This window comes from Aquarana catesbeiana, linkage group LG08 (genome assembly GCF_042186555.1).
Source record: "Aquarana catesbeiana isolate 2022-GZ linkage group LG08, ASM4218655v1, whole genome shotgun sequence".
In the NCBI taxonomy this organism is placed as follows: Eukaryota; Metazoa; Chordata; class Amphibia; order Anura; family Ranidae; genus Aquarana; species Aquarana catesbeiana.
The window spans coordinates 159,443,813-159,457,305 of NC_133331.1; the positions used below are offsets into that span (position 1 = coordinate 159,443,813).

Below are 13,493 nucleotides of genomic sequence, written 5' to 3' on the forward strand. Positions count from 1 at the left end.
TTGACTCCGGAAATGGTTTACTTTTAGCTTGAATGTGCTTTTAGCCTTATTTTAGCCAATTAGATTGGCTCACATACAGCAGTGCCTTAGTCTGTATCAAGTAGTCTTAGCAGTGCACATGCACACATGCTTTTTTTATCAAGTGTAAATAGGCCTGCTTTGACCACCAGAAATAAATAAATTGGCCAATTTTTCACTGAGGCTGTGCTTGTACTCACTGATGCACAACTGTCCCGCAGCTAGCCAATTTCTAGCATGCGAGATAGCAGTGTGAAACTGGCCAGCGGCAGGACATTTTTAATCAGAGAAAATAGGATGAAATGTACTAGCGATAAAAGGTACAGGAAGGGGCTTTACTACAAGAATTAAAGACACCACCGAAGATGCAGCAGTGTAAAATTGACCAACAGAAGGACAATGAGCAGGACTAGGCCCAAATTTACCACAGACAGAGCACAGGCTGGGGTTTTAGGATACTGCAGAGACTACAATAATGTAAAACTTGTCAGTAGTAGAACAATTTTAATCAGAGATAACAGGCCTCTCTTTTTTTTTTCCTATGGGGACTGGGTTTGCAGTGAAGGCTAAGGCAGATCAGCTGCATGCTGTTCTCTCTGCATTATGTATTCCCTAAATGATGCAGCAAAGACAACTCCAAGAACAGATTATCAGTAAGAAGCGAATGCTGCGTTTTCAGCACCCAAAAGGAAAACAAATGCCCCATTAACATAATCAACATTAAAGAACAAGCAAGAAAGCCCCAGAAGAGATGAAGACCCCAAAATACCAACCACCCCTGAAGCAACAGCTTGCTTTTTAAGATGAAACCCTTGCAGGAAAAAAAAAAAAAAGGGGGGGGGGGGGATTTGCTATGGATGAGACAGCAGCTAAAACAGAGATGAGTTTTTCCTTCTGCGGAGGTGGGCTGTGGCAGTTTGCGATTTTCCCAAAAAGTAACAAAAAAGGTACAGTTACTGAATATGTGTGTGCATTTTTACCACTTTCTATTATTTTTGATGTTGGTATTTTTTGTTTTGGTATTTCTGTGGGAAGTATTGGCAATGTGAAGAGATGCATGGTAGTGTCTAGGTTCTCAGCCAGTGAGACATGTGCCCCAGCTGTGCATTTGATGGATTCAGAGGTTACTTCTGCTCATTTTAGGTATATCTCCTATTGGCATTGTCCAAATAGAAGATATAAAAATGGGTGGGCGCCATAGGACCTTGTGTAATTTTCTACTCGTAGTATTTTTGTAAAAAATTATTCATTCTTTTATTGTGGATAAGCAGGGTATATGGAATAAGGAGTCTGGTACCAGATACAGGCGGTCCCAAGGTTACAAACAAGTTAGGGCCTGTAGGTTTGTTCAAGTTGAATCTGTAAGTCGGAACAGGTAATTTATTTTTTAAGTGTGGCTCCAGCCAAAAAAACAAATTTTTAATCTTTTTGGATAGCATAGGGAAGGGTTAACACCCCTGTAATGTTTGCTTTGCTGTCTGTGCTCCTGTTCAGAAGATTTCACCTCACTTTCTGTCCCAATGACAATTGGATTTTGAAAATTTTGGGTTGTTGTGGAAACAAGACTTGGTGATAAAGCTTCAGTGGAGGTGCCTTTTTCCCATAATAACTCTTACAGGAGTGAATTTAATTTCCTAGGTGTAGATTTCCTCTCACTTCCTGTTGTCTCCTTCCATTTGTCGTTTGCAAGTCAGATGTTTGTATCTAGGGGATGGCCTGTATTGTGACAGGTTTACTGAAATGTTTGTAAGAAATGCTTGATGCATTTTTAAGGTTTCCAAAGATATGCCGGGTCAAAAGCAGACATCCAGGAAATATTTTTCAGGACATTACTATTTAAAAAGTATACAAAATAGTGTCCTAGTCAAGTGAATCTCAATTTTAATCATGCCTCCTTTGATGAAAGCCAATATTTATTACTAATGTGAAATAACATTTTGCAGATACAGCTTGGCGTTGTTGCATTCACACCCTGCGTTCCCCAACTGCATATAAAACTTTTTTTTTTTTTTTTTTTGCTTGGCATGGATGAAAATCATTCCCAATACTCCCTAATTCCAAATAAATATTTTTGAACAAGTTTTTTTAGGTTTCGTTTTTAACAAGTAAAAATTTTAATGAGCAGAAGTTCCCTCTGAATCAAAAGCACAGCCTGGGGCACATATCTCACTGGCTGAGAACCTAGACACTACCATTAATCTATTCACATTGCCACATGGACCACTGAAGCAAGCAGTGATCGGGCTAAACCTTTTAACTGCCAAGGACATGTCCTACACATTAAGGCAATCACAGGGTTAAACAAGTGGCTCTTGATTTAAAAAAAAAAATAAAAAAAAATAAAAAAAACAAGGGACTCTACTTTATAATGTAGAGGTGATCTGGGTGGCAGATGAGCTACCCAATTCACTTCTACAGGTACCAGATGTCCCTGTCCCCACCTCACCGCCATGGTCCCCAGGCTCACCTGCGTCTTCTGGGAGCCCAAGGTCAGCTAAAATTGGGACCGCTTATACATTTCAAATGAGGTAAATACTCACACTTAATATTATTCAAGACTTCTTTAAGCTGACTGAAGCTGTGCAGCAAAGGATCCTGTTCCTCATCCTAAAGTAAATTGAAAATAAAAAACATTTAAAAAAAAAATATATATGAAACCCAATTTTCCATGTTGCAGTTAGTTTACTTAAAAAGGAAAAACCTCAAAAGCACGCCATGAACAAACCTTGAAGGGGTTTTCAGATTCACACTAATATGTGGATCGCTAACACAAACCCCTCCTTGTCTGAGTGGGACCAAAAGAAGTAGCCAAAGCTTTCACTGGCAGTGGCGTATCAACCATAATTATAACTGAATCAATAGATACAGAATATGGAAGGGATCTTGTTTTGTTAATAACAATCCCAATAAAATCACAACATGTGATCTAAAAATGCTGGATTTACTATAGTTAGTGATTGTAAAGCTCTCCCAGAGAGTTACCTTGCGGACGTGCTCCCGAGTCCAGCATTTGCATCTATAGACGCAAAGGATGCATTAAGGTAAAATCACACAAGGGTTTACAACCCCATTAAAATGTGAACTCCAGGCAGATATTAAAACACAAACCCAGCACTGCAGTAAGGTAATGCAGTACACTTGGCCAATCAGATCTGCTAACATGGACTTTGTTGACAAGGAGAGAACACGGTGACTTATCTTTCTGCCGCCGCTCTTTCACTATCCAAAACAAGGATCATGACCAAACGATTGTTAAAGCTGATCTCCAGGTTTCCTGTCATTTTAAATAGTTTGTTTGGACCAAGCTGGTCCAAACAAACTATTTCCTTCACTACGTGCTCCACTGGCTCTAAACGCTGTATGAACTGTATTTGGCTTCAGCTACATACAGTACACAGTGCTCAGCTCCGGCTGATTGGCTGAGGCAAAGAGGCAGGCTGATGTCACAATCGCTGACTCAGCAGGTCAGATGAAGCTTTGTATTAATTCAAGATCAGCTTTAACTGCAGTAGAGAATGGCCAGGTCACCAGCCTGGCTTTCCATATCTCAGGACTGGATAGACATACATATCCTTTTTAGGTAAAACAATTACTATATACAGTATACACACTGTACTGTTTAGCTGTGTATATGGCTGTTTACCTGAAGTTTGGCTTTGAATTATAGTTATTGTAAGACCAGTGAACCACTGTGCTCGTGCTCTTATTCTCTTTACACCCCCGCTCTACCGTATGCCATTATCTACCTCTACCATGAGATCTCTGAATAATTTATAGAATATGGAAAGAAAAAAGGGACTAGTGCATACACAGCCTTCTTGTTCACTCACACACCCAAATAAGAGATGCAAGTGAATGCTAGGTACTCTGATGTACAAGAAGTGAATGCAAGGCAGCGGCCAGCTGCTGTTGTATGCCCGCACAGAAGGTCAGTGAGCAAGCATTTACACAAGCACACTGACGCACTTCAGGAAGTTATATCTTGCAAACAAACTGTAGACCAACCTGAGCTTTGTTTGTCTAGAAGCTGACTGTACCAAAAAGTGAAAGGGGGTTGGTCTATAAAAGCCATCATACACACATTAGTAGTTGGCATATTTTTAGTATTTTAAAAAGGAAAACTTGTACATAAACAGTACTTCAACCCAACAGAGAATTTCCCTTTCCTCAGACAGAGGTATACTCCACCGTTTGGCCTAACTGACCAGCTAAAGCTAGTGTGTCCTTCCAGAATAGTACAAGCCAAGTAACTAGTGGGTGCTCTTCCAACATATGTCCATACAGTGACTTGTGGGACACCCATTCACTAACCACCAATTTGTCTTTATCAAATGAGCTTAAGGGGATGGCAAGACATCTTTTGGAGAATGAGAATACAATATATGTAGGAGTCGGTTCACAGTTTAAGTCTGCTTAAATCAAAGATACACTTAAGGTAATAATAACTATATGTAGGTCTTACCAAAGGAGTGTGCATGCTCCATCGTGCATTGCGTTTTATGGCACCAACAATAGTGCTGATTTCACCCTGAACGATGTAGATATTTCTGTCCACCATTTTGGAAGCCCTAAATAAAATAAAGAAAACAATTCTGTGAACAAAAATATGTTATGTCACTAATGAGGCTTTAGCAACGAAAAAAAGGCTAGTGTAATCAGCTATACCTGAATATTTATTTTGACACAACCTATAATAACTATCTATATGCACACACACACACACACACACGATCATCATTAGAGAACCTACAATTTCCTAAATGTCAAGGTCACTGCTTAGTCCTATTTGAAATCTAATTATCTAAACAGGAGTAAAAGAACAGTTTTGTTAAGCATATTTCACAAGTTACATATATTTTGAAGCACAGAATAAAAAACTTCAATGAGATTTGAAAAAGAACATTGATCAAAATTAGAGAACACTTTCAGATACCTCCCAGTTATTGGTGTTAATCTGGCACCTTGTGCTAGTTTCTTTATCTGACAAGCCCTATTTAATTGGCAGCTTTCCAATTCTCACTGACTTTGCAAGATGGTGAGCTGTTCTAAAGTGACTGAAACACCCTTCAGCAGCAGGTTGTCCAGATGAAGGCCAAAGGGATTACCCTTTCAGTCACAGCAAGAGAAGTTTGTCGTTCCAAATCTGATTTCTAAAATATTGCATTCCTCCAAAAAGCTGGTCGTCCACGAAAGACAAATGCAAGAGGACAAGATAATGCAGGGAATCTCAATGGGCAATCAGTTCAACACTGCAGCTGCGATTGCTTGCCAATTCAACTATGAACGGAGCAAGGATCTGTCTTGTCATACAGTGTCTCGCCCTTTAAGATAATCTGGACTGAAATCAAACTCTGCAGTGACCAAACCTCTCATAGCAGAAAGAATCAAAAAGGCTAGACTAACCTTTGCTGAGGAGCATGTTGTCTGGACAGAGGAGAACTTGTCCAAAGTTCGCTTTAGCAATGAAAGCAAGTTGAATTCATTTGGGTCCGATGGGAAACATTAGGTTTGTTGTCAAACTGGGGAAAGACTGAACCCAAAGTGTGTGAAGCAGTCAGTGAAAGGTGGAGGGGGGGGGGGGGGGGGGGGGATGTTTTCTGCAACAAGAGTTGGGCCTCTTATACAGCTACATGGCAGAGTGAATGCAAATGTTTATCAGAACCTTCTTCGACAACATGCAGTTCCTTCCCTGCGTTCATCACCCGATCAGCCAGCATATTTCATGCATAACCATGCCCACTGTCACACAGCAAAACAGGTAAAAGCAGTTCCTTGAAGCTGAAAACATTGAAAAAAATGAAATGGTCAGCCCAGAGTCCTGACTACAGTCACCGAATGGGGAGGAGACTGGAAGAAGAGTGGAACAAAATCACACCAGAGCAGTGTGAGAGACTAGTGATGTCCTGTGGCTGCAGATGTGCTCAAGTCAAAGCAAGGGTGTGTACATTTCCTAATTGTTGTAACCTTCAGAAATGTTTGTTGTAAATTTTCTCCATGCTACAGTCATTGCAGTATTCCTAATTTTGATCATTGTGTTTTCTACAAAATAAAAACTTCTCGTTGAAGTGCCTTGGTTATTTTGAAAAACACTGTTCTATTGGTATAGCCACAACAAAAAATCCATCAAAATGTTGAGCAATGAAGATTACATTATTTCTCTCTATATCTAACCTGACTAGATTCAAATTGAGTGCATTGCTTTTGTAGGGCATCTACTATGTAGTTTTGTTAGAAGGTTGAAAAGAAATTGCAAATTAAAATTGTAAGGTATATGGCTAGATCAAGAAATCATACAGCAGCTGTAGTGTGTTCCATCATAGGGGAAACGGCTTGCAAAATCCCATATGCCTTTGCTTCATTCAGCGGTCGGAGCCAGGAGAAACTCCAAGTCACTCTAGTTAGAGCCAAGAACACTCTCCCTGACCCATGTGACAGTACGGGGCTAATCACCAAGTGAGGGTGCTTTTAAAGGGTCAAGTCACAAGCTCCTTCAAACCTGAATGTTACCAGTGGCTGAAAGGGGTGTTGCAGGGGGATGGGGGACCCAGTCTTAAAGAAAGCCTATTGTTTTGTCTTATTTGGGCAAATAACCCAATAACACAGAATAAAAAATTAGAATATGTATAATAAAAATAAATGTATCTCACAAATTTTGTCTCATGGTCTATTTTTGGGTGGCCATAAATAACAGCATTCCAAAACTGCACTCCGACAGGTAAGTAGTTCAATGCATCTACTATACCAGTTTTAGCTACCATAAGGATTTCCAAAATGAGTGAAGAGGATTTTGTAACCACCTTATGATTTACATATCCTAGGATTTTCCAAAGCCACACAGAAGCATTATGACTTTTGTGCAGGAAGCTCACTATGGTAGTAGTAAGGCTGACCCAAGGGATAGTAATGATAAACTAGAAAGCAGCAGTCTTAAAAATGGATGTAAACCGATGAGAGAAAAAAAAAAAAAAACCTGCAAGACAATGGCATAATGTGCTAGTATGCATCGCATACTGGCATATTATTAAATACTTACCTTAGAACGAAGTCCTCCCAACTGTTAAAGCTGGCCATGAATGGATTGAATTTAGTCCGGCTCCTGCTGAATCACTTGACTTTCGATCCATCTATGGACAGGCTGGTTGTACTGAAGTCGAGCCATATATGGATATGTCCACAAATGATCAATGACATCATAAGTAAACAAAAAGGATGGGGTCACGCTGACATCACCAGATGACCCTGCCCCCTACATATGCAGATTCCTATCCATACATCTACAGTGCAGCTCAGGCTGCAGAGAAAGAGGCGGTCTTTAGTCTCTCTTTCTCAAAAGAGACAAATTAGAAGTTTGTTTAGACCCCAGATGTCTCTGCAAAGCCCCACCCCCCAAAAAAAATGTAAAATAGAAAAAGAAAAAAAAAAAAAAAACTGTACCTGTAAAAAATAAAACACACACACACACACACACCTAAAGCTCCCTTGCCTCTGAAGCCCGATCCACATTCATATCGTGCTTCGGTGGCCAATGACAGGAGGTGAGGAAGCTATGCGACGCCTCCTCACTGCCCGTTTTATCCCTCTTTTGACCTAACACAACGGACACACACTTCCACTCACTCCAATGGCAATACCATCGACCTTGTATTTTCCCATTGCTGCACTCATGGCAACCTCACCTTTCATCCCCTTTCCTCTCTCGGATTACAACCTCATCAGTTTCACATTATCCTTGTCTCCAACCACCTATCCCTCCAAGGAAATGATTACTTGCAGAAACCTTTGCCACTTTAACCCTTTTCTTCTCTATTCCGCTACGGACCACCTCTGCCAATCTCTCCCCTGTCCTGTTCACTTCTGTCTACAACAGTTCACTCTCGTACTCACTGGATGCATTTGCTCCACTAGCTACACACAGAATTAGGCCCCGACCGTTACAACCTAGGGCTGGGGAAAAAAATCGATTGAAATCTTGAATCGAGTTGAGAGGTCAATTCGATTCAAAATTTAAGCAAATTGATTTTTTTTAGATTTTTTTTTTCACCGCGCCGGTCCTGAGGCGCTGCGGGCATCAGTTTTTAGCCGCGGCCTCGCCTGAAAACTCCTGCCTGCAGCTCTCCAGGCCCGCCGCTGACACCGTGCTGGTCCTGAGGAGCTGTGGGCAGTAGCTTTTAGGTGAGGCCGTGGCTTCGGCCTAGTCCGCGAGGCCGGACGCTGCGGACTAGGCCGAAGCCGCGGCCTCGCCTAAAAACCTCATGCCCCGCAGCGCCTCAGGACTGGCGCGGTGTCCAAAAAAAAAAAAAAAAAAATATTTAAAAAAAACACACACCTCGATTCGAATCATGAATCGAGTTTTTTTAAGAGAATCGAAGATTTTTTTTTTTTTTTTAAAGAAAATCTCCCAGCCCTATTACAACCCTGGCAAACCGACATCAGAAATCTAAAGAGACATTGCCGTGCTCTTGAACGACTGTGGCATAAACCAAATCCCTGCAGGACTTCACCCTATACAAATCTGCTCTCCTAAAATACAATTCCTGCTTCCATGCTGCCAAACAAACCTACTTTGTCTCTCTTAATATATTGTCATCCAGTTCCAGTCAGCTCTTTTCTACCTTTAACTTGCTGCTTTGTCCCCTGGCCCTTCTACCCACTAACTCACTCACTGCCCAAGAGACTGGCAATCACTTCAAAAGACAAGATTGATGCAATACATGAGGACACCTTCACCGAGTTCCCTCACTCAACATACCTTGTCTAACAGCACAGTCAACACGCTCCACTTTAGAATTGGCTACTACTGAAAAGGTTACAAATCTTCCCTCAGATGCCCACCTAACCAAATTGTTCCCTGGATCCTGTTCCCTCACAACTACTACGGTCATCCTCCTATTCTATGCTCCCTCACTCACATCTTTAATGTCTTACTCTCTAATGTTACCTTCCTCTCCCCTTCCCTCACTAAACTGTGCACTGTAAACGAATTGGGTATTTTTAAATTTTTTTTCTCAGCACCTACTGTATATCTGCTGTGTTCATTTTTCACTTCCTCCTCCCTGGCTGTGGCCCATCGCATCATTTCCTGTTTGCAATGCCTTCTGGGAAGGGGTGGCAACTTCCTCTGACACTGCCGTTGCTATGGAAACCTGACCTGAAACCTATTACACTGCTTGTGCTGCACTGAGCATGTGCGAGATCTGCAAGGATGAGATCCAGGAAGAAATACAGTCTGGCTTCAGATGCCCACACTTAAGATGGCCACGGCCTGCTGTAAGTTTATAAAATAACAAACTACTGCTATAAACTAACAAAACAGACCTTACAGACTAACTTTACTAGAATACATTAAGCTTGTGTATTATAGGGGTATTTTTATTTAAAAAAGTGTAATTTTGGCTGGACCACCACTTTAAGACTCATCTTATTGCACCCATTCACCTCTAAACTAGAACGCTTAATCTACAACCGTCTTATCTCCTACCTCATTAAAAATAACCTTCCCGACCCCTTACAGTGTGGCTTTTTTTTTTTATTAAAAATGTATTTTAACTGCTTCCCGGCCAGCCGCCGCAGTTATACTGCGGCAGGTTGGCTCCCCTGCGTGAGCCGTCGTAGCAATACGTCGGCTCGCGGGGTCGGGATAGCAGGCACGTGCACCCCCTGCACAACGAGGTTTCTGATGCTCACGGCTGACGGTCGTGATGACCGCCGGCCACGAGTGATCGCGAGCACGTGGGACAGAACAGGCAAGTGTGTGTAAACACACAAATCCCTGTTCTGAGAGGAATGACAGATCGTCTGTTCCTATTAGCTAGGAACCACGATCTGTCACTTCCTCTAGTCAGTCCCCTCCCCCTTCAGTTAGAATCACCTCCCAGGGAACACAGTTAACCCCTTGATCACCCCTAGTGTTAACCCCTTCACTGCCAGTGACATTTTTACAGTAATTAATGCATTTTTATAGCACTAATCGCTGTATTAATGCCAATGGTCCCAAAAATGTGTCAAAATTGTTCGATGTGTCCACCATAACGTCGCAGTCACGATAAAAATCGCAGATCGCCGCCATTACTAGTTTAAAAAAATAAATAAATAATAAAAATGCTATAAGTCTATCCCCTATTTCGTAGACGCTATAACATTTGCGCAAACCAATCAATATACGCTTATTGCGAGTTTTTTACCAAAAATATGTAGAAGAATACATATCGGCCTAAACTGAGAAAACTTTTTTTTTTGTTTAAAAAAAAGCAAAAAAGGGAATATTTATTATATAGCAAAAAAAAATACAAAATTGCTTAATTGAGGAAGAAGGTACAGTTGTCCTTAAAAAAAAAAAAAAAAAAAAAAAAAAAAGCATACCTTAACCCCTTCACGCTGACCGTACCGGCTTGAATGGGTTATACATGCAGGCAGCACCCCATCATTAGAAGTGGGTGGATGAAGGGAGATATTCTAATGGTGGGCATACCCACCGATCAATCTCTTTTTTTGTTCAGCCCACAGGCTGCATGGAAAAAAAACAAAAAGTTTACAATATATGCCCAACAAGGACCAGCAACGTACTGGTATGTGGTTATACCAGAATGATGCCTGCAGGTTTAGGTATCATCTTGGTATCATTCTTTTCAGCCAGCGGTCGGCTTTCATGTAAAAGCAGTCCCAACGGCTAATTAGCCTCTAGACTGCTTTTACAAGCAGTGGGAGGGAATGCCCCCCCCCCCCCGTCTTCCATGTTTTTCTCTGGCTCTACTGTCCCAACAGGGAACCTGAGAATGCAGCCGGTGATTCAGCCAGCTGACCATAGAGCTGATCAGAGACCAGAGTGGCTCCAAACATCAACAAGGAAGGAGTACCTGTCACTACCATAGGGGATATTTACATTTCCTGAGATAACAATAAAAATTAAAAAAAAAAAAAAAAAAGTTTGACAGTAAGATAAAAAAGCAAAAAAATAATAAAAGAAAAAGCACCCCTGTCCCCCCCCTGCTCTCGCGCAAAGGCGAACGCAAGCGTCGGTCTGGCGTCAAATGTAAACAGCAATTGCACCATGCATGTGAGGTATCACAGCGAAGGTCAGATCGAGGGCAGTAATTTTAGCAGTAGACCTCCTCTGTAAATCTAAAGTGGTAACCTGTAAAGGCTTTTAAAAATGTATTTAGTTTGTCGCCACTGCAAGTTTGTGCGCAATTTTAAAGCATGTCATGTTTGGTATCCATGTACTAGACCTAAGATCATCTTTTTTATTTCATCAAACATTTAGGCAATATAGTGTGTTTTAATGCATTAAAATTAAAAAAAGTTTGTTTTTTCCCCAAAAAATGCGTTTGAAAAAAATCGCTGCGCAAATACTGTGTAAAAAAAAATAGAAACACCCATCATTTTAATCTGTAGGGCATTTGCTTTTAAAAAAAATATATAATGTTTGGGGGTTCAAAGTAATTTCTTGCAAAAAAAAAATAATTTTTTCATGTAAACAAAAAGTGTCAGAAAGGGCTTTGTCTTCAAGTGGTTAGAAGAGTGGGTGATGTGTGACATAAGCTTCTAAATGTTGTGCATAAAATGCCAGGACAGTTCAAATCCCCCCCAAATGACCCCATTTTGGAAAGTAGACACCCCAAGCTATTTGCTGAGAGGCATGTCGAGTCCATAGAATATTTTATATTGTGACACAAGTTGCGGGAAAAAGACAATTTTTTTTTTTTTTTTTTTTGCACAAAGTTGTCACTAAATGCGCTCAAACATGCCATGGGAATATGTGAAATTACACCCCAAAATACATTCTGTTGCTTCTCCTGAGTACGGGGATACCACATGTGTGAGACTTTTTGGGAGCCTAGCCGCGTACGGGACCCTGAAAACCAAGCACCGCCTTCAGGCTTTCTAAGGGCGTAAATTTTTGATTTCACTCTTCACTGACTATCACAGTTTCGGAGGCCATAAAATGCCCAGGTGGCACAAAACTCCCCAAATGACCCTATTTTGGGAAGTAGACACCCCAAGCTATTTGCTGAGAGGTATAGTGAGTATTTTGCAGACCTCACTTTTTTTTCACAAAGTTTTGAAAAAAAAAAAAAAATGTTTTTTCTTGTCTTTCTTCATTTTCAAAAACAAATGAGAGCTGCAAAATACTCACCATGCCTCTCAGCAAATAGCTTGGGGTGTCTACTTTCCAAAATGGGGTCATGCCATCTGGGCATTTTATGGCCTTCAAAACTGTTATAGGTAGTGAGGAGTGAAATCAAAAATTTACGCCCTTAGAAATCCTGAAGGCGGTGATTGGTTTTCGGGGCCCTGTACACGGCTAGGCTCCCAAAAAGTCCCACACATGTGGTATCCCCGTACTCAGGAGAAGCAGCTAAATGTATTTTGGGGTGCAATTCTACATATGCCCATGGCCTGTGTGAGCAATATATCATTTAGTGACAACTTTTTGTAAATTTTTTTTTTTTTGTCATTATTCAATCACTTGGGACAAAAAAATTAATATTCAATGTGCCCAACATGCCTCTCAGCAATTTCCTTGGGGTGTCTACTTTCCAAAATGGGGTCATTTGGGGGGGGTTTGTACTGCCCTGCCATTTTAGCACCTCAAGAAATGACATAGGCAGTCATAAACTAAAAACTGTGTAAATTCCAGAAAATGTACCCTAGTTTGTAGACACTAACTTTTGCGCAAACCAATAAATATATGCTTATTGACATTTTTTTTTACCAAAGACATGTGGCCGAATACATTTTGGCTTAAATGTATGACTAAAATTGAGTTTATTGGATTTTTTTTTTTTTATAACAAAAAGTAGAAAATATCATTTTTTTTTTTCTAAAAAATTAAAAATCGCAGAGGTGATCAAATACCATCAAAAGAAAGCTCTATTTGTGGGAAGAAAAGGACGCAAATTTCGTTTGGGTACAGCATTGCATGACCGCGCAATTAGTAGTTAAAGCGCCGCAGTGCCAAATTGTAAAAAGCGCTCTGGTCAGGAAGGGGGTAAATCCTTCCGGGGCTGAAGTGGTTAACTGCAGTGATCCCTCTTGCTTTTTAAATTGGAAGTAATTCAGCAGAATCACATGACCTTACTTTAGAAAGTGATGAGTCACACAAGATTTTTAATTGACTTTTATCAGCTGTTTCACTACCGGATTTTTTCTTTACTGTCTTTTCTAATGCCCTGAATTCTGCTTGAAAGATGTGGTCAAAACTATGCAATTGTAATGAGTAATGTCTTTCATTTCAGGTAATTGAAGAAAATAACAATTTCCGCTATGTGTGCTTGTCATCAGGGCTAATTAGCCCAAAGGAGCTGAAAGTAGTAACATAGGTGCTGGGATCTCTCATCATACAACTCATGAGTAGAACCAGGAAACTTCCCAAGTGAAATATACAAAAATGGAGACACCAGATCAACTGTCAATGTGTCACTCATTGGGAACAAGAAATAAATGTTGCTAATCATTGTGAAAGATCAGTACATGAT

At 40.6% G+C, this 13,493-nt stretch overlaps 1 protein-coding gene across 8 annotated transcripts in view; it reads right to left on the bottom strand.

Moving 5' to 3' along the window:
- GBF1 (golgi brefeldin A resistant guanine nucleotide exchange factor 1) overlaps positions 1–13,493 on the bottom strand; it is a 385,214-nt gene that overhangs the window by 345,843 nt on the left and 25,878 nt on the right. For all 8 annotated transcript variants that reach the window (XM_073596625.1, XM_073596624.1, XM_073596623.1 and 5 more), the window contains exons 2-3: positions 4,481–4,586; positions 2,559–2,625 (exon numbers count right to left, since the gene is read on the bottom strand). In XM_073596625.1, the coding sequence (XP_073452726.1) occupies positions 2,559–2,625; positions 4,481–4,576 (163 nt within the window). In that variant the 5' untranslated portion in view covers positions 4,577–4,586. The remainder of the gene's footprint in view (positions 1–2,558; positions 2,626–4,480; positions 4,587–13,493) is intronic.